General features: G+C 46.2%; 1 protein-coding gene across 2 annotated transcripts in view; it reads right to left on the bottom strand.

Moving 5' to 3' along the window:
• Positions 1-10,819: 10,819 nt before the first annotated feature.
• The window catches only part of LOC310798649 (protein argonaute-1), a gene marked incomplete at its 3' end in the record, with an annotated part of 28,189 nt that continues 16,819 nt past the window's right edge, over positions 10,820-22,189 (bottom strand). Inside the window, exons 10-17 of one of the 2 annotated variants that reach the window (XM_083661192.1) lie at positions 20,953-21,137; positions 20,554-20,713; positions 19,553-19,643; positions 13,686-13,880; positions 12,828-12,962; positions 12,313-12,414; positions 11,932-12,131; positions 10,820-10,928 (exon numbers count right to left, since the gene is read on the bottom strand). In XM_083661192.1, the coding sequence (XP_083517318.1) occupies positions 10,820-10,928; positions 11,932-12,131; positions 12,313-12,414; positions 12,828-12,962; positions 13,686-13,880; positions 19,553-19,643; positions 20,554-20,713; positions 20,953-21,137 (1,177 nt within the window). The remainder of the gene's footprint in view (positions 10,929-11,931; positions 12,132-12,312; positions 12,415-12,827; positions 12,963-13,685; positions 13,881-19,552; positions 19,644-20,553; positions 20,714-20,952; positions 21,138-22,189) is intronic. The other variant, XM_083661193.1, reaches the window with a different exon arrangement.

Raw genomic sequence — 22,189 nt, 5'->3', positions numbered from 1 at the left:
GAGAGAGAGAGAGATGGAGAGAGGGATAGAGAGAGATGGAGAGAGAGAGAGAGAGAGAGAGAGAGGAGATAGAGAGAGAGAGAGAGAGAGAGAGCCAGACATCAGAGGCTAATTTGAGAAATCACCACAAATTCCCCAAAGAAAAGTTGTCCTTCAAACTAGGACCATCGACGTTCCTGTTGAAGGCTGTGTTACTAGGGGTGTGGGGGGGGAAATCGATACACCATAGTATCGCAATATTTTGCCTGACGATATTGTATCGATATTTGGATGCCAAGTATCGATATTTAATTATTATTATTATTTTATTTTTTGCAGGCCAGGCAGTCCACCGGGCATCTGCCCGAAGTGCCGATGTTGCAGTACGCGCCTGCAGTGGCGTATTGAGTCCAGAGAAGCTTAACTCATTGAGTGCCAGCCACTTTTGGAGAACGGACGCTCCCAGTGCCAGAGGTTTTCAGAGCGTTTTCAGTGATTTCTCGAGGCCCACAGAATATTGTGTGATATTACTATGTAACACCGAACACGCAAAAAGAACAAGGAGACTCTATTGTATCATCAGCAAAAAAAAGTTTATTGATACCATTTTCCGTTCTTTAGTTATGAGCCGGAGAAGATAGGTCAAAAACAGCAAAAATATGCTTTTCTATCAGGAAGCTGAGATATTCAGCCTTTTGTGAAATGCATTATTTCAAGCACATTCACTGACTCTAGCTAATATTTTTTTTTGATGATGTGACCTGGTTTAGTTCTGTGTGCATGCGTGCCCCACCCCCTGTCCCCCCCTCTCCCCGCCTCTCCCCGAGTCAGCTGTAAACTCCTCCCCACACGCACAAAGTCTATCGGAGCTCTGTTTTTTGTGCCGCGCGGCTCCTGGCAGCTCACAGCAGCAATGAGGAAATGCCCAATGCGACTGCAGGTAAGGGTTGGCCCTCGGCGTTGGGTGCTGCCTTTCTGGTGTGTTGAGAAACTATCTATGCAGACAGACAGACAGGCAGAGGAGCTGCAGTTGTGTGCGCGGATTGATTGCTGTTGGCAAGCAGCCCAGAGCCATCATGTAGATGGCTCTGGGCTGCTTGCCAACAGCAATCAATCCGCGCAGCATGAGCGCGGTTTGTCTTTTGATCACGGCTTTGTCAAGCTGTATTTCTGTAATCTGGAGAGCACTGTCGCCACCTAAGGGTTCTGTAAAATAGGTTATAGACCTCCAATAGCTACTATAGTTGTACAGGAGCTGCGGAAGGCTTTTGATCGACGTCCCACCGTCAAAAAAAACGCATTGGACGTCGAAGGACGTCCGTGGCACTCTACGTCACTATTTAATTGGACGTCGAAGGACGTCCATGGCACTCAATGAGTTAATAATGTAGCCTACATGTGGGGCCAAAACAAAACAAAACAAAAAAACACTGCATGTTTTACTCGGTGAGGTCAAGGAAAAGGCAGGAAAAGGAGTTAGACAATATATCGAAATATCGCAATATTCAATATATCGCAATACTAGCATATCGCAATATCGCAATACTATCGTATCGTGACTCAAGTATGGTTTTAGTATCGTATCGTGGGCATCTGGTGATTCCCACCCCGATGTGTTACCAGACTGAAAAAGCCACCTCATAGCCTCATAGCAGGCTGAGTCATCTTCTGCCAACTCCACTCCTCCCTGCCTGGTTACCAAGTGTAGTGTGACCTGAAGAGGGGGGGGGGGTCCCCATGATACTCCTGTCTGTCTGCCAGGTCTGATCATCTGTGAGTCAGGTGCCACCTCACCTCCACACAGCAAGCACACACATACGCTCCTACAGCCAAGCATCGCACCAACTCCTCACCATGAGTCAAGAAGACTGCTCTGATGTAAGGCAGCTAAACCACAGTGATTTAGCAGCGGCTGCCTTCTGTATGGATTTCATCTTCTGCCTATGCTACATAGTCAAAAAAGTGTTATCGAAAAGATTGATTTTGAGTCTCCATGTTATACACATACATACATTATGTCATTTAGCAGACGCTTTTGTCCAAAGCGACTTACAATATTGCATCTTATCAGGAACACAGAGAAAACAACAACCATGCAACACAATCAATGACAGACATCTTGTTCAGGTCATGGTAATCCGTGAGGCCTCCAGTGGAGTTAACAAGGCTACGTTTATAGACTGACTGATTGTGTTGCTATTATAGGGAACAGTTTGGAACTCATGTCCTGTCAGTTAGTTGTACTAGTGTAACCGAGTTGAATCAGCGTGGATTCCTCGTGAGTCCCGAGTGGTAGCGAGTGGATTGGTTAAAACTCACTCCCCAGGTATAAAGGCATGTTAATCAGCTCTGCCAAGGGAGCTAGCTCTCTTGGCGTTGCGGTTAACATGTCAGACTCCCAAGCCGAGGGTCGGCGGTTCGTATCCACCCCTGGACAAGCCCTTAACATGGGTTGCTGCAAGTACCACCTACACAACGCCGTTACACTAGCACAGAGGTTCTCAAATGTTTTTCAGCCAAGGACCCCTTACAAGATAGAAAATATACCGGGGACCCCCTCATTCTGATTTGTGATTTTGGGCTAAGCTTAATTGTTTCCACAGTAACGTGCTTGACTTTTAATTTGATAGGTTTGTTATTAGAATGTAATCCATGAACCATTTTAGATTTAAAGCATAAACTATTTTCGTTGAACTATGAAGATTTTGCAATTTTTTTTTTTTTTTTATTACATTACATTTACATTACGTCATTTAGCAGACACTTTTGTTTTATCCAAAGCGACTTACAATATCACAAGTCAACAGTACAGAAAACCACTATGCAACACAATCAATGACAGCCAAGATATTTTGATAGACTAGCACCATGTAGGAAGTAGTTTGAGAAGGAATAAGTAACATGTAGCATTTTTTTTTTTACTTGAAAACTTTTCGCGGACCCCCTGGCAAAGTGCCACGGACCCCCATTTGAGAACCACTGCACTAGCAAACACTGCACCAGGAAGTAAGCTTGGGTAACGATAATGTTTATGTTGTCGAGTTGAAACCGTCTATAATAAAGTCTTTAAATGCAAATTCTGACAAGTTCTCTGACTTTGTAGCTCAGCCACAAAGTAAAAAATAAAAATAATCAATGTCAAGTGTCCAGCCGTTTGTCAGCAGGCATCTTCCTACCAGAGTTAGCTTAGCACAAAATGGATTGGATTTGCGAAAGCCTCACACTCATTTGATCCTCAGTGCTAATCTCAGCAGAGCCGTGGTTTCTACGCCGCGTGGCGTCACTGCTCAGACGACCACCAGGAGGAGCTGATGGTTCAGACGCTGCTCAGACGACCACCAAGAGGAGCTGATGGTTCAGACGCTGCTCAGACGACCACCAAGAGGAGCTGATGGTTCATACGCTGCTCAGACGACCACCAAGAGGAGCTGATGGTTCATACGCTGCTCAGACGACCACCAAGAGGAGCTGATGGTTCATACGCTGCTCAGACGACCACCAAGAGGAGCTGATGGTTCATACGCTGCTCAGACGACCACCAAGAGGAGCTGATGGTTCAGACGCTGCTCAGACGACCACCAGGAGGAGCTGATGGTTCATACGCTGCTCAGACGACCACCAAGAGGAGCTGATGGTTCATACGCTGCTCAGACGACCACCAAGAGGAGCTGATGGTTCAGACGCTGCTCAGACGACCACCAAGAGGAGCTGATGGTTCATACGCTGCTCAGACGACCACCAAGAGGAGCTGATGGTTCATACGCTGCTCAGACGACCACCAAGAGGAGCTGATGGTTCATACGCTGCTCAGACGACCACCAAGAGGAGCTGATGGTTCATACGCTGCTCAGACGACCACCAAGAGGAGCTGATGGTTCATACGCTGCTCAGACGACCACCAAGAGGAGCTGATGGTTCAGACGCTGCTCAGACGACCACCAAGAGGAGCTGATGGTTCATACGCTGCTCAGACGACCACCAAGAGGAGCTGATGGTTCATACGCTGCTCAGACGACCACCAAGAGGAGCTGATGGTTCAGACGCTGCTCAGACGACCACCAAGAGGAGCTGATGGTTCATTAGCATTTTCTCACGCTGCTTCTCTGAGCTGCTGACTGACTGTCTGATAGACTAGAGAGAGAGGGCCCCTTTCAATCATTCACCCACCCAGGCTCACTGCACCCAGGCACAGGGCTCACTGCACCCAGGCACAGGGCTCACTGCACCCAGGCACAGGGCTCACTGCACCCAGGCACAGGGCTCACTGGCACCCAGGCACAGGAGGGCTCACTGCACCGAGGCACAGGGCTCACTGCACCCAGGCACAGGGCTCACTGCACTCAGGCACAGGGCTCACTGCACCCAGGCACAGGGCTCACTGCACCCAGGCACAGGGCTCCCTGCACCCAGGCACAGGGCTCACTGCACTCAGGCACAGGGCTCACTGCACCCAGGCACAGGGCTCACTGCACCCAGGCACAGGGCTCACTGCACCCAGGCACAGGGCTCACTGCACCCAGGCACAGGGCTCACTGGCGACAATATCAAGAAAGACCCCACAGAGACTCACATGCACAACCCACACATCATAGTCAAATGTGATTCAATCTGACTGTATTTACAGACTGGGGTCGTCTAAACGCTCAGCCACACAGTCAATGAAGCTCACACACCTGTCTGTCCCCCCCAGAGCCGTATAATAGAAGAGTTCCGACATCTCCATTCACTCCAATGGACCAGTTTTTTTCCAGGAAGTAGAAAGTGGAACTCTTGAGTAAAAAAAGCAGCACTATCGAGTTGCAGCAAAATAGACAGTTTGTGTTGTACTTTGAAAGGGTTTTTCATCCCTTGAATCAAATTGTACATGATCAGCTTTATTTTAGCATGCAAAAGTAGCGCGAGACCCATTCCTGGCTGTTCATTGGCTAATGAGTCTCGCATTTTGGTCCTCCGCTGACGCCACTCTCTTACTAGAGGACACTAGTCCCCCCCACACAGCCACACACACATCCAACTCCCAGGTGCTTGGCTATTGGGAAAACACCTCCTGGTCTGTTACAGACACTGGGGACTGGGAAGGGCCCAGAGGTATGTAGGTAGGTAGGTACTGTAGGTAAGTCGGTCAGTCAGTCAGTAGGTCGGACGGTCGGTCGGTCAGTCAGTCAGCAGAGGGAAGTCCTCTCTGTGTGAATAACTGTGCAGGGTCATGTGTCGCTGGCTGATCTGGGATACCTGCTTTTCACTTTATGGTTGCAGCACAAGTGGAAAAGTGGAAACCATCCATTACAGCTGAGACAAAGGAAGCCAGGCTGACTCACTGGACTGTTTAACTGCTACTACGAGCGGGAGTTTGAGCACCAGCAGGACCGGACAGGAATTCACAAGGTTACTTGTGGTCACTGCAGCACAACACAAGCTGTGACACACTAACGTGTTTGGCTGCCAATGTTTAAACCCAGGGTGCTCTAGTGGTTGGAGAAAAGCACTCTGTGACTTAAAGCTAAGCTCGCACACATTCGATCCGCGGCTGCAACAGCCAATTTGCATCCCAAACAACAGCCATGTATCCGGTCAGCGTCCTTCAGCAAGACACTGAACCCAAAAGTGCCGACCCTCTTTCTAAGTTTGCCTCGGATAATAGCATCATGCTCAAATTAATGTAGAGATGAATGTCACATGCTTGTGGCACTGGTATGGGCATAGCTAAACACGATACATGTTTATACTCTGTAGATCTGAGAGGCCATTTACACCTGGCGCTAACATGCGTTTTCTGTGATCAGATTGCAATCAGATTGTGTTTCATCACTTGAAAGTACAGGTGTAAACACCCCCAAAACGCATTGAAGAAGGATTGCAATCTGATCGGCCAAACCACCTCCGGAGGTGGTCAGGGATGCATTGTGTACACATTGAACACAGGTGTAAATGCAATGTGTCCTCTCAATCTGGATACAGCAACTTTATGCGGATTGAGAGGACAACCATTTCTGCAATCTGATTGCAATCAGATTGCAGAAAATGCATGTTAACGCCAGGTGTAAATGGAATCAGGCTGAAGTGATAAAATACAATCAGATTGCAATCTGATGGCAGAAACCACATGTTAACGCCAGGTGTGCCCTCTCAGTCTGTGGGAGAAGCCAACCTCTAGCGGCTAGAAGTGACCAAACTCAACATAGGCTAGAGTCTAGCCTGGGGTGTGGAGGAGGAGGCTTTAACGCGCACCTAGGAGTTGATCATCCCTTACTTAACCACACCTGATGCTGGGGATGAACGACAGCGATTCAGTTAAACTTCACAGACTCACACATGGGCAGCATGACAGCAAGCAGCGGCTGACACACTCTCTGGTTCAACAACACTGAGCACCTGGTAGCTGTCAGACACACGAGTGACAGACAGCAGGCATTAACCCCGACCAGCCCGGGATGATATTGGGCTATAAAGTGTAGTATAATCGCAGGTATAGCCTGTGTGCCATTTATGTTGAAACTTGGTGGTAGTGTCAACAAACTTGAAGACTGCTGCCTATGAACAGAGTGACAGAGTGACAGAGAGAGAGAGAGAGAGAGAGAGAGAGAGAGAGAGAGAGAGAGAGAGAGAGAGAGAGAGAGAGAGACGTTTGTTTACCTGTAGTTCCGATTTCCATTCATGAGGTCCCTGCCCGGTTCCCCGGATCACAGTTGTCTAAACGCGGGGTCTCTTCCTCCGTTCGCTCCGGTGTCTCCCTCTCCCTCCTCGGCAGCGCAACGCCTCTGCGGCGCGTCCTCCCCTCCCCTCCAGGAGCCAGGGGCCCTCTCTGTCTCTCTCTCTCCGCTTCGGTCCGTCTGTATGACCGGGGGGGACCGGGGGGTCTTTGGTGTCTGACTCTGCACACCGGCGTCCTCCTCACACGGTCACCGTATCCGATCAGACTCCTCTGCCACACACGGCGATCGATAGCTTGGGCAAACCTGCTGCTAAAGAAGCTAAGTTAGCCTGAGCTAGCCAGGCTGGAGAAAGTGGACAGAACAAACGAGACGAGCTGTCAAGAGATCATAGCAGCGGGTTCGTTGGGTTCAGATCAACTCCTTCCGATCTCTGATGCTGAAAAGCGAGAACACAAATCCCCCGCAGCACACAGAGCCTCTGTCTGTCTGTCTGTGTGTGTAGCTGTGGTAATTAGCTAGCTGGCTAGCTCCGCTGTGTTGGATAGTTGGAATTGTGACAGACGACGGGCACTACTTTATCGCGTTGAAAACAGTCGTTGACACACAGGCCCTTTTCCCGAGCAGAGGATCCCGACGAGATCGTCTCCTGTAAGTTCGTATCACGGCGCCGAAAGAAAGCTGTCAACTCCGGGTGGTGTCCTCCGATAAGTGTCCAGATGCTCTGCTCACACTGGTTTGACAGATCCACTCTGCGTTCAGCTTCAGCAGCGAGCAGCTAAATATGGTGAAGTTGCCTTTCTGACACCGACAGGAAGAGGTGGGCTCTGTGTCACCTGACGTCACGATCAATAACTCCGCCTCTAACCAGAGGGGAACGCTGCTTTTTGGCACATCATTTTCCTACATCAACAAATAGACCCTTCTCACGGGGGCCATTTTGTGTCGAAAAGGCAGGGTAAACACAGGTGCAAGCAAAACACTAATGAGGGTTTCCAACTTCCAATCATGGCCCCCGTGAGAAGGGTCTATTATGTTATGGTTTTCATTAATGTGTGGGAGATCAGGAGTATCACCCCCAACTATCTACACTAAATGTGCAATGTGTTTGGTACTGAAAGTCATCATCAGTTGCTGTCTGAGGATATCGATAAAGTGTTCATCTGAAAAGGAAATTCTGAGTCAACAGTAAATGATAGTGTTGTTATGACCAAGTTCATGAAGAAGAAAAAAACAACCAGAAGTAATAAAAAACAAATTTATTTTCTTTAAAAAATAACCCTCCCCAACAGAGTTCCCATACTATTACATACACAGAGCCAAAATAAGTTGCTTCCATGTCCTTTCATTCAAATCTATTGGGAAGTGCTATGACAAGGACTGTTCTTGATCAGTGGCTTCATATATTGCTTAAGTCAGTGAGGCTGTGTGGAGAGGAGAGGAGTGGACAGACTCTCCGGTGTGGAGAGGAGTGGACAGACTCTCCGGTGTGGAGAGGAGTGGACAGACTCTCCGGTGTGGAGAGGAGAGGACAGACTCTCCGGTGTCCACATGATGCATTTCCAGGGTGACTGCAATCTGGTCTCCCCTCTTCGCAAGGTGCTTTGTGGCTTCAGTAAGTGAAGAACTGCATCTGGATTGAGCGGTGCTGCTGGGACTGTAGGGTTAGGGTTAGGGTTAACCCTAACCCTAAGGTTCGGTTTAGGTTAACCCTAAGCCTAAGCCTAAGCCTAACCCTGGGACTGTCCCCAGACTGAAATATCTTAACACAGAGTGGGGGGGTGAAACACTAACCCCAACTGCGAAAGGCCCGGCAACTGGTGAGCCAAAATACATACAGTAACAGGTTAATATAGATTTATATATACAAATCACCTTGGACACAATGAAGGATCAGTCAAACGGTGTACAAAGGCATTTTGATTATGCAAGTTCATAAACATGATTTAAAAATCAAACTCATCTGATCCTTTCTCTTTTTTTATCCCTTTCGGCTCAAAGGGGCTCTAACCATCAGATACGATTTGAGGCGCTTAAAGGGCAACTGAGGTGGAAATCTGAGACTGTCCCCACAGCGCCCTCTTGAGGATACACTCTGACACTAGTCACATTAATAATAACATTAATATCAATAATAATAACACAGGAAAAAAATTAAAAAGCAGTCTTTAACCATTACACAATCGAGGCAAAACGACTGACAGGCAGCAGTGAGCTCGAAGCTCCTACCTCTAAGGAAACCAAAATAAGGTGGCTCAGAATATCCAGTCATAAAAAATAGTTACATGCAATCCCCCCCCCCCCATAAAGCCAGAAAGTGACTAGAGGTGAAGGCAGGGCATATTAATAAGTAGTAATAATAATGGTCCACCCTATCCTATGTAGCAAGCCCCCTATCTGTGTTGCCCGTGCACACAGAGCACCAATGGGGATTGGCTATCACAGGCTCGGGGGACGGGTCAGGGAATGACACAGGTGTGTGATGTAGAAGTGAGGAGCATGGAGAGAGGGTGCTATTGAAAAGAGGGGTAAGTGTCCATATGGGTTGGTAAGTGCATTTGAAGAAGACGCCCTCTACATGCCAAGAGAGGGTACTGCAGGGGAAGAGACGAGATAGTGTGCTTATGTTAGCTAGGCTACACATAGTGGTGTCTGTAAACGCCTGCGTGGAGTAGGAGGGAATGGGGAGAGTTGTGTGATGAGGGATGAGGGGTGTGTGTGTGTGTGTGTGTGTGTGTGATGAGGGGGGTGTGTGTGTGTGTGTGTGTGTGTGTGCGGCAGAGCGCACTGTGCCAGTCGTCTACGTTGATATCGATCGATACATGTTGGAATGTGCAGAATGTGCAGAATGGGCAGAGGAAGGTCAAAGGTCAGTCGCTGAACGAGAGTTCAGCTTTGCAGCACTTTAGTGATCACAGACTTACAATTGCCTGCGTTCAAATCCACAAAGGAGAGCTGACCTTGCCTCTTGCATCGGTTACTCTTTGTTCAGAAAGCTATGAGAGTCAGTGTGGGAGTGAAAGTGAGTGTCAAGCCTCAGGACAGACAAGTCTCCCCATTCTGAAATAAAACCAAGTAAAAGAAAAAAAAAAGTGCCTCGTAATTCGTAGAAGAGCAACAATGCATACAGAAATAACAGATTCTCTTCCTGTTTAAGTGCCCCTTTTCCCATTGGTTGGCATCACATTTGGCTGGTAAATAATGCTGGTTTAGGTGCATGGGGTGCAAGTATATTTGATACACTCTATGCAAATGGTCCCTCTATTATTATGCTAAGTCCGCCTCTATAGGCTCATTCTCTAAGGGACTGACCGACCGGCACAGAGTGCGGGCAGGACTTCACTCCTGTATCTACGATATGCTACACCTGCTCGTTTTCGGCATCTGCTAATATAAAGACCAGAGGGCTAGCCTCACATATACTAACAAACTTGTAATGCGCAGGACTGGTTGGCATCTATAATGCTATCGCTAAGTGCTAATGTACCATGCGCCTCAGACTCCTCGAGGCCGTTTAAAAAAATAACATTATTCAAAAACATATTTAAAAAATAAGAATGTCGTTCATGACAACGTTAAAATGATAATAAGTGTTGTGTTTTGTGTGTGTCCGTTACCGCCCCTCTGGAGGGTCCCCGTACCAGGGGGCTTGAACACTGGCATCCGGCGTTCCGGCATTCCGGCATCCGGATGGGTCAAGAGGCAGCATCGTGGTGGCAGTCAAAAAGTTCTCGGGATCCTTTAGTCTTTTTACCGCCTATTTTCCTCCCATCCGTATTGCATACTTACATACATACATAGGAGTGTGAAGGTAGCGTACGATACACTTAATACACAATCATAATTACAGGTTTTAAAAAATTCAACATAAAAAGAGCAAGTAAAAACAACAACAAAAAGACAATAATAACAATAATAATCATAACCGTTGTTGTGTGAGTGCATGAGGCTGTAGAGTCTGCCTGTGTTTTACAGGTGAAGAAGGGTTTGATGTTCTTTTGGGTTTCGGGTGGGACTGACCCGGCCCGGTCAGGAGTGGTCAGGAGATCAGTGGAGTACTGGATGTGTAGTGGGCAGTCACAGGGAATAAGGGATGGGGATGAGGTGGTGGTGGCTTACTGTGGGCTCTCTGCCCACTCAGGTAGGAATGAGGTGAGGGGGTCGATGGTCAGAGAGGGTGGGTGTAGCGCTCAGGCGAAGTACATGGTCCTCAGGGTGTCGTGGTGAATCTGAACGGCTTTGGCCAGCGCCTGGGGGTCCCGACCGTTGCTCTGACCAGACACATGGCTGCCCTCTCCACTACACAGACAGACAAAAATCAACCAATCAATCAATCAAAGACACAGAGACAAGACGCAGGTCGCCCACATGTTACAGTATTTTCATATCTTATGAGCAGAATAAGGTCACCAAAAATAGCTAGGGCTGGGGTATTGGTACTCGATACTTTTAAGTTTAAGGTATCGACCGAAAACAACCCAGCAACGAGTAGGATCGAAACCTGTCCAGTAGGGATGTCACAATATATCGTCACACAATATTTTGCGATATCAAAACGTGACAATATGTATCGTTGAGATGAAATCTCACATCACGAGAAAAAGAAGCTGAACATGGTGGCACTGATCTGCATGTGATTGCATGCTCGCTCTCCTAGCAACAGACGAGAGACGTTACAGACACGGAGGATGAAAATGGTGAAATGACTCAAATTAGCGTGGAGGATGCCCCCTCAACTTACAAATTGATCGCAAAAAAATATTGTTAAAATATCGTATCGTATCATTATCGTGAACCCAATATCGTGTATCGTATTGTATCGTGAACTGAGTGTATCGTGACACCCCTACTCTCCAGTCAAACGATACCTGCATTCAATCCTTTTTGGACACAGATCTAGAAAAAAAAAGACTATTTTGTATCGTTTTACTCGCAGCCAATGATCGCAAGCGTTCTTCGATTGAATGTGCCGTGTGATTGGCCCACTACAGCAGCATACTACAAACCCATACAGTCTGTGGTGGTGAAGTGGAGCACGTGCGACGGAGTTGGCAGTTCAGTGTACCGAGGATGCCACCAAAGCGTTCAAAAGTATAAAAGTATGGCTATGCTACACAAAAAGGTATGGAATGAAGTACTCTATTGGTATCACTATCACACAAGGGTATTGATATTGGTATGGTCAATGTTATAAATGATAGCCAGCCCTACCAATAGCTCTCAAACTGTCCGATTTTATTTGATTTATGATCCTTAGAGATATTCAAAAGAGAAAGCTTTGTTTTTCATAACCCACACTAACCTGTCGTGTTCTTTGTCCACCAGATGGTAGCGGGCGCGGAAGGCCACAAGACGCGCATAGTAGGCTGGCGCAGGGATGGAGACAGAGCGGGTACAACGCACGTACGTGTGGCACAACTGGTAGGTTAGGATCTGCAACTCATCAGCGGTGAAACGATTGTCGTCCCACAGGACGTAGTAATGAGAGGGTCGACTGGTACCCTGGAGACAGAGAGGAGGCAGAGAAAAGTATAGCAAATGAAAAATAACCCACTTTGATTATGTAGTAGAGCCACCAAATGATATCTCTTCAGGGTTTGGAGTCAATAACAACAATTGTATCTAATTATAGAGCATATACAGTCATTCTCAGTGGATTCAGAAACGCTTCCAGTATTATTACCTGTATGCCAGCATGGCTGCACAGGTAGAAGTCAAACTCAAAGGGATGAGTGATGCTGGTATCCACTGTGGTCCCTGCAGGAATATTCCCACTCTTCCCAATCTAGCAACAGACAAAGGTAATTGGTAATTGTCAAATATTTAATCGAAAAATAAACAGAGATGTTAGATGAAAATAGAACAAAATAAAGAAAGCATTGTGTATGAGAAGACAGAACCTTTAAAAAAGTAAAATAAAAAAATTCGAAAAAGTAAATTATAATAACTTCATGAAAACAGTGGACCACACCACAAAATACACGAGGGAAATAAAATAGGACTTATGCATGTATAGAGAAAAATATATCAAAACAAGTATTCAACCTATTTAAATGTCTCTCTTTAACTGTGTCAGACTGCAATCATCATTATTTCTTGCAAAAGGCCTTAGAAAACACTATGAATTTGTGATTTGGACAGTAATTGCACCAGCATGTTCTGACCACAGTCAAATAAACAGATGATGAAAAAGCTCACTCTCTCAGACTTGTCAGCGCAGAAGAGGCGTGTATGGTGGCGTTTCTGGACCACAATGTAGGTGATGCCTGGCTGGTAGTCTTTCTCCAGCTTGATGCATGCATCTCTGATGGCTAGGAGCTCGTAGTGGAGAATCTACAAAACACAAGAACATCATTCATTAGCCTGAACAAATGTGTTATCTCAAAATATTGCTTACATAGTTCATGTTCAAGAAAAATGGCTCAAATACTGTCCTACCACATCAGAGATTTTTAAACACATTTTGGAGATGCTCCATTATTTGAAGAGATTCATTGGATTGGATTCTAGTCGTCACGCATCGCCCCAATATCACAGAACATTGCGGGCGAGCGGGTAGTGCAGCGGTAGATTCCCTGCCTACTAACACGAGGGTCGCAGGTTCGAGCCCCATGTTGCCTCCGGCTTGGTCGGGCGTCCATACAGGCACATTTGGCCGTGTCTGCTGGTGGGAAGCCGGATTAAGGCTATATGTCCTAGTCGCTGCATTAGCGCTTCCTCTGGTCAGCCTGGGCGCCTGTTCGGGGGGAGGGGAACTGGGGGAGGGGGATCCTGCCGGTGGAACTCCTCGCTGCCAGGTGATGTATCGGAGGAAGCATGTGCTAGTCTACAACTCTCCCTAGATCGGCAGAGGGGACGGAGCAACGACTGGGACAGCTTGGCGGGGGGGAATTGGCAAAGTACAACTGGGGCGAAAACGGGGGGAAATCCAGAGAGCGAGAAAAGAACTCAGAACATTGTTGATATCACCGGCTCTGAAAAGCATCTCCACTTTTCTTTGATTGTCTTTTTTGCAAAAATGACGCATTCCTTTGCCCTGGACACTACTGTACGTACCTGTGGCAACTGTCCTTCAGGAACTCCATCTCTGTAGAAGATGATCCTGGTGGGCTTAAAGCGGGTGGACTTGTAGAACTGAATCAGCAGCTCGCGCACCATGTAAGACAGATCTTCAATGATCTCCTGCCGTGGCCTCTGCACCCGCACTGTGGCACAGTATCTGCTGGGGTGGGCGTCCATACTGCCTACCACCTGCAAGACAGAGGACGACAGGAAGGAACTCAGTGAGCTGAACACCGAGATTTTTTATCCCATTTTTATCCCCCATTTTTAATTTATTTATCCTGGTTGCTGCTCCACCCTCTGCTGATCTGGGGAGAGCCGAAACTGGCTCCATGCTTCCTCCGAGACATGGGCAGTTAGCCAGCCGCTTCTTTTCACCTGACAGGGGAAGCTTCACCGGTAGGACATAGCACGTGGGAGGATCACGCTATTCCAACCAGTTCCCTTCCCTCCGAACAGGCGCCCCTAACAACCAGAGGAGGCGCCACTTCAGCGACCAGGATATTGCATGTTTTGGTGAAGGGGGTTCCTATATGAAGGAAACCCCCAGGGGGCACGGGGAGAACATGCAAACTCCACACAGAAAGGCCCTTTTTAACTGCTCGTCGGGAGCAGTTAGGGGTTCAGTGTTGCTAACTGCTTGTCGGGAGCAGTTAGGGGTTCAGTGTTGCTAACTGCTTGTCGGGAGCAGTTAGGGGTTCAGTGTCGCTAACTGCTCGTCGGAAGCAGTTAGGGGTTCAGTGTCTGGCTCAAGGATAGGGCCGGGCAATTAACGGAAAATGTATCGAAACCGACATTTACAACCTCTAACCGACTTAATCTGGCTCATGTGGGTTAATTTAACTTTCTCCAGTGCGTGCGTTCATCAACTGTCCCCTTAAAAAAATATTATGCTTGAGTTAAAAGTTTGAAATAATGGTGATTTGAAGTCATATCATCCGGTGATTCCGGTCCTACTCGAGCACACTTGGACACACAGCCCGGACTAGTGAGCGTCGAAACGGGAACCTTCCAATTCCCAGACAGCAGCTCTACCTCCTGAGCTACTGACGCCTGTATCCCGTGAGTAATAAGATAAGAATAAGATGATACTTTATTGTCCGTTTATACAGAAATGTGTTCTGCATTTCATGCAACAATAGTGAAAAAGCAACATCATCCCACATCGACGTCTGAAGTAACAAAACAGCCAAACGCACCCAGATAGCACTCATACACAAGGTCCATCTCAAATATCACCAGCCTTAGGCGGCGTTCCGTTCACACACAACCCGCTCATTTGAGCTGCCAGCGTCTTTCTGCAATTCATTCTCTATGTAAGGATGCGCTAAGCACGTTCCTCTTTCAAGGAGCGCACCTGGCGTTTAAGCGCTGGTGGCATCGTTTGTTTTTGGCAGAGCGCTCTGGGCGTTTTAAGCTGAAAGAAGTTGAACATTTGGAGGAAAAGCGCGCTGCTCATCTTTTCACATCTCCTACCTCTTCTCCTCCCAAAGGGATCTTCAACCTCCGCTGCTGCCAGCATTGGCAATAATCTGGCTTTCATGTTGACAGTAAACAACATCAAACAGATGAAACCAGCTGGCTACCGTCCGTGTGATCGTTGTGTCCTAAACTGTACTGCACGCAACTGCAGGGGGAAACAAAACAAAGCAAAAAAAACGCTCCACGCGCTGTGTTTTGTGGGCAATGGAAGCGCTCTTAACATGATTTCCAAAGTGTTCACACACGTCCTGTGTGAACGCCGCCTTAGTCCACTGAACAACTGAGAAGGAGGGGTGAGCGGAGCATGAAGAAAGTCTATAGGTTGAGGCCACGTCTCGTCATAGACGCTGGTTTAGCTGGCTCAGCCTGGCTGGGGGCGTGGTCAGGGTGGGGTAAAAACCCCCGTTCTATCCATTCAGCAAAGTTAGAATTTAGCTGATAGCCCAGCCCAGGCAGACACGATCGTGGATTTAACCACCGCAGTAAACGCACATCTGAGCAGACGTCTTGTGTTCTGCTCTAGAACCCCCAAACCACAGTAGTTTAGAGCCGTAGCACTGTCTTTTGGTGAGTCAGCCCATTGAGATATATGGGCGGTTTTACCCCACTTGCACGCCAGCAGTTTAACATTTTGTGGGCGTTCCCAGACATGCGGACTGTCTCTATGGTGTGTGTGTGTGTGTGTGTGTGTAAGTATTGTAAAAGTGTCCTTGTTGAATAAGGCACTGACTGAACATCTAACTGCTGCTCTCATTGCGAATATTTATTTAAAGAAATTCAGCAAATATTTCCATCTCAACATACTTCACACAACACCGTAGGAGTAGTTTAAAAAAATCTGTTTCCTTATTAATATGTAGATTTATGCAGCAAGGTGCTCGGAAATGTAATGACATCTATTCTATAGGGGGAATCTGTTGGCTAACTTGTGTAAGGATGACATTTATATCATGTATTGATCTTGAGTTATTGTCTCTACTCAGTCACACAGGATATTGGTTGCAGCAGGATATAAAAAAGAACCATAAAATACAACACAAACCACAGTGCAGAGGAAAAAAATCAACATGAAAACCTAAAAACGTCAATTCACAGATATGGTAAATTTTTCTCCAGTGTTTATATTTGTGCGTTAGCCCCCCCTAGTGGCTGCCATTAGGAAGTGTTGGCTCTCTGTCAACTCCTTTGCTTTGGCCCAAACATCATAGTAGCCTACGCACTACAATCATCATCATTCACCAGATTTGTCCTCAGTAAAAAAAGAGGGAAACAGACCAACTCTCCTCTCCCAAATCCTGTCTGTGTGACTCAGTCGCTCGTCATAACTGCTTGGCAACAAAACAGCCAACCACAGTGCAGCGGAGGTGGAGGCCAGCCAACCACAGTGCAGCGGAGGTGGAGGCCAGCCAACCACAGTGCAGCGGAGGCGGAGGCCAGGCGAGGATCGCAGTGATGTCATTTCCCTTCTGACTGTGAGTCAGTGCTGAGACATTTGTTTCACAACCTCCTCCCTAAGTTACTACTGTGTTGATTTTGTTCAGCCTCACTTATGGTGAATCCAAGCATAAAGGGATGTGTTGACGTGGGGTTGTATGATACTTGCAGACAGTCAGTGGAGTCACTGTAGCCACATGTGGGCAAATATGATGGGGAGCAGTTAGTTACTGTAGCCTGTAGCCTGCTACAGTGTAGATGTCAGCTCAAAACACACACACCCTGTCTGTTTTGAGCTGACATCTGCACTGTACGTGCAGATGGAAAAGTCATGGAAATCCATTGGTCAAAATGTGTATGAACCTTGATGTATTTTCAAGTCAACTTGGCATCTCAGGGCTTGTGGAGACTTGGATTACGCCAGGTGAGCAGTATGGAAGCTTACGTCTTTGCTTTAGACCTGTTCACATCAGCAGACAGATCTACTTTCCCGATGCGGCCGGTCTCCATTTCTCCAAACTGGAAGCGCATCCTACTGCATGTAGTACACTGACTGTCCACAAGTAGTACCTCATACACCCCATGCTACTGCATGTAGTACACTGACTGTCCACAAGTAGTACCTCATACACCCCATGCTACTGCATGTAGTACACTGACTGTCCACAAGTAGTACCTCATACACCACATGCTACTGCATGTAGTACACTGACTGTCAGCAAGTAGTACCTCATACATAACCTGACGCTGCCAGATGGATGTAAGTTTGTTCACATTTGTTTCACAACCAACATCATTTGTGGAACAATGCCCCCATCTGGCAGAGTCAGGCTACCTCATACACCCCATGTCAAAAAATCCAAACTATAACTTAAAAAAGCTACGTTGACTGCAGACGGTTCCCATAAAATAGTCTTGCTAGACAAACTCCTGTTGCCTGACTGCGTTTGACTGGCTGGTCCTCCATCACTAATGGAAGCCATGAGAGATAGAAGCATACATGTACGTGTTTTGATCATCAAAATTAGGGATGCACCGATATGAAAATTTTGCCCAATGCCGATAACCGATATTAAGATTGCTGTTATGGCCGATAACCGATATTTACCGATGTCGATATGATCTGTATAAAAACACATTTCTATGATAATAAAAAACATTTACATACTGAAAAACACATGTAAACACTAAATTTGAAAAAGTAATGCATTTCTTTATTTCAAAAACATTTGTAAAAGCCCATAAATCATAGATTTACTGCATTATTTCATCTCAATGTGAAGAATTTGGCTGATACGATAACCGATATTAACATTGCAACATCGGACCGATACCGATGTTAAAAAATGACTAACATCGGCCGATACCGATATGATTGCCGATATATCGTGCATCCCTAATCAAAATACCTCAATTCAAAGTGCGAGTGTCATACATCACCTGAAAGTACACAATAGCCTACTTATTAAATCTATAAATGCACAGGACGCTCAATATGTCAATGTACCATAGAGTGGAAAACATCAGTCATCTTAAAACGTATAGATATTTGTCTGAAGGTCTGTGAGGATGTGGACGCTGATGTATGAATAGACAACATATTGGTTAGAAATAGAGCAGCAACTAACGATGATTCTGATTATTGATTATTCTGTTGATTATTTTCTTGACTAATCCATTAGTCGTTTGGTCTATATAAAATGTCACCAAATGGCGATCACTTTTCCCCCAAAGCCTGAGATGACATGCTCAAATGTCTTATTTTGTCCTGACCAGCAGTCCACAACTCAAAGAGAATCAGTTCATGTCATAGAAGACAAAAGACACTAAGAACTAGAGAAAATGTTCACATTCAAGAGAATTCTAGTATTTTTTTCTTCTTAAAAATAAATCTAAAAGATTCATTGATTAATAAAATAGTTGGCAATTGTTGCAGCTCTAATTAGAAAGAGCAGAGTTCAACCTGACCTCTGACCTCCTGGCAAAAAAGAGAATGACCCTACCTATGCAGATCAGATTATTATTCAAATCATCTAAGGCTACGTTCACACAGCCATCCTTAGTGCTTGAATCTGACTTGTTGCTCACATCTGATTTTTTTGTGTGGCTGTTCACACAGACTTTTTAAAAGTGGCCCATATCAGACTCCAGTGTGAACAGATCACGGACATGAAGTGACCCGCATACACAGAAGAACAACAATAACGTCACACGCAGCACACTGCTGTTCTACATAAACCCAGAAGAAGACAGCAGTAAACATGGTGGTAGCTGACAATGTTGTTTCATGTGTTGTTTACGGTTTAATGTACAAGTTATTGTGAAGTGGAAGCCAGTGAATACAGGAGCAGATGATAGCGAGGAGGAGGAGAAAGAGAGCCAACATTTTAATGATGGCATTTTGTGGAGCAATAGCTGCTACTTCTTGCTAATACTTATGAGGTCTAAAACCTCACTGTCCCTCCAGTGATTAGCTCCCTCACAGCTGTCCTCCATGTTTGTAATCACAATCTGCCTGCTTGGTCCTCCCTCCTCCCGCCAGGGCAGAATAGTGACGAATGTCGCTCTGGAATGACGTAAAAGTCACATTGAAGCATTAAGTCAGATATGGGCCAGATGTCTGTTCACACCGGAGTCACATTCCAAAACATCAGATTCAAATCTGATGTTTTTCCACGTTTGAAAGTAGCCCAGGTCGTCTTTAAAAAAGTCACTTTCAATGTGACTTGTACTGTTCACACAGTCATGAAAAAGACTGATCTGAGTCACTTAGGGGGGAAAGGATTAGATTCAAGCACTAAGGATGCTGTGTGGACATTTTGAACAGATCTTAAGCCTGGGAGGAGGCCCAGAGGTGAACTACTCCCGCTGGCTGCTGCTGTAAATACCAATGTGCTGTTGGTCAACTTGTGCTATTCAATTCCTGCCATTTTTCAGAGACTTACAGCAGTAATGGAGGGTTTCTTCCCGTCTCCAGCGGGGGGGTGCGTGACGTCTGCTCCCAGGAAGATGACTGGCTGCTGGAAGACTGCTGACCTGAGAGAGGGAATCAGAGGAAGACATAAACGTACACTCATTCATTAAGCCACAACAGGTGGCTTTTGAGTCAAGTTATCAAGTGATCATAGTTTCACACAAAGGTGTGGTGACATTGTTTTGACTATTGTCCAAAGTCGGACAGCTGCAGTTAGCTACTGTTATGATGACCATGTAATGTTTACAACCAGTTTAATGGTGGAAAAGTCATACGTATCGCATCGTTTTAATCGTTCACTTTAGATGTCCTTTACCAGAGTCGGGAAGAGGAGCGCTCATTTAGCATTGCACCAGGCTAGCCCTGAGCCGGTCACCCGACGTCGTCCTAACGTAAATAGCAATTTATTTTTGAATTTTTGAACGTCGCCCAAGCGCGTCGTATGGCTTTCTCTCATCAAAGTCACTTACCTAAACTATTTGGACATTTAAATGGCCGTGTGTTCATATGACATTTGACATGTAGACTGTTAAGACATGTTTAAAGTCATTCCACGACACTAGCTGGCCTTCGCTGCGATGAATCTCCACACAAAAAGACTGTGAAGTGCATCAGACTGGAGGTGACCGGCTCAGGACAATAGTGACTGGCTTACTACACGGTTAACTGCCATTGTGTCAGATTGAAGCATGTGCATCTTGATTCAGCCAAAATATGTATTTTAATAACTAATAAAGAGCATGTGATGTGGTAATGCATCTGTAAGTATGGTGAGGACTTAGCTAGTATAAGATAAGACACTTGTTAAGATTTAGATAGCAATACAACTCAACCATCTCAAATATAAGGGGTTACTCCAACCAATCTGTTGTCTACTTTCAGGGCAAGGCTGCCACTAAATCAGTACTCTGAAAAAAGTGGAATATTATGTGTGAAAGAAGAAGAAGAAATGCAGCCGAGGCAGAAGCTGACCGTTGGTGAGGCACCAGGATGTTGTTGATGCCTCCCAGCTTGACGTTGATCTTGAGGCAGAGGTTGGAGAGGGTCTGAGGTGACGTCTTCACCACGTTCTTCACCTGGACACACTGGGTGGCCATGCCCAGGAGGGTGTCTCCCACACGCTTCACCTCCGCTGATGGGGGGACAAGTTGGAATTCAGACATCGACAACACCATCTTCTGACTTTTGGTCTAACTTCTGTGTCTTAAGATGGTTTGGTGGTTTAAAGACTACTTTTTTCCTTTCTTCTGTGTGTACTTTTTACAATTTATCTGTGCAAAAGAAAACTAACAAATTCCCTCTCATAACAAAGCCCACCGTGGTTTGCATACGAGGGAGAAATAAATAAATGAAAGTGTAACCATTTCGTACCATACACTGGAGTCTTTCCCGGCAGGATGACGATGATGAGCTGCAGTCCAGAGTAGGTGTTCTTCAGGTGTCTGAACATGGGCTCCACACTGTCAGCTCCCTGGGCGTATTTACAGAAACATGGCTGGCCCTGGATGGGCATCCCAGCATCCTTGGAGATCTTACGCAGCTGATCTGTGAAGTTCCTGAGGGGAAACCAGGATTGAACGCCAGGCAGTTAGGAAAGAAATTCAGCAAATACTCTACGTACTGTATGTCTTGCACTGTATGAGCGGTCCTGTTGTCCTTATACCATGTGGGTCATTATGTACCGTGATGTCTCTGCCTTAATGTCATTGGGACAGATTGCTACAAATTTATTGTGAGTTATTGTGAGTTAGGCCACAGATGCACCGCATTCGGGAAAAACGTTTTGTCCATCGTGTCTGGAACAGTCTCCCGGCCGAGGTAAGGGAATGCCCCACATACCCTACCTTCAAAGTTAAACTTAAGGAATGGCTCAAAACTAACCAACACTGCACTATAGAGACACTGCGTAACGCGTCATCATTCAGAAACCACGCCCAAGACGGGGGAAAACACAAACTCCTGTCCAATCCTGGCGTTCTCCTATGTCACGTGCATGGTTGCGTGTTGCACCAAAAGATCGTATATACGGAAGATGAACACTCCAACTTACTTCTTGACAGCTAGATCCACATTTTTCTTCTCGCCAATTCTCAATGGCTTCCTTGTTTTGCTCAGGAGTACAAAAAAACTTTAACTGGCGATTTTTTACATTTGTTTTCTGCGCAGCTCACCACACAACAGCTTTTAGCTATGTTTAATTCAAGGAAAATGATGCTGGTGTGTGGAAATGAACGGAGCTCTTCCCCCGTGATGGGCGTGGCCTATTCCATGCAATGTCTCTATAACCAGTAGCCTTCGCTTGGGCACTCCCTTGTTGCACAGATCTTCTAGCCGGTCTATATTCTGTATTTTTTTGTGCACCTTTCTCCACGCACTTTATTATACTGATCTTGTCTCCCGTGCACTTTAACCGTATTGCTCTTATCTTGTTTGTGTGTATTGTTTTTATCCTGTGTATGTATTGTTATCCCTTGTGCATTTTTATTATATTGCTTTTATTCCCGTATCCTGTAGTTATCTTGTAGTTTTTAGTTCTCTATGTCCCGAGGACTGCGGGTGAAAACTAGCTTCGGCTAATCCCGGCACATTTACTGTTGTCATATATGGA

This window comes from Poromitra crassiceps (assembly GCF_964638095.1).
Source record: "Poromitra crassiceps genome assembly, chromosome: 26".
Taxonomy (NCBI): domain Eukaryota; kingdom Metazoa; phylum Chordata; class Actinopteri; order Beryciformes; family Melamphaidae; genus Poromitra; species Poromitra crassiceps.
The sequence above is the reverse complement of the archived record's forward strand: the minus strand, read 5'-3'. Positions and strand labels throughout refer to the sequence as shown.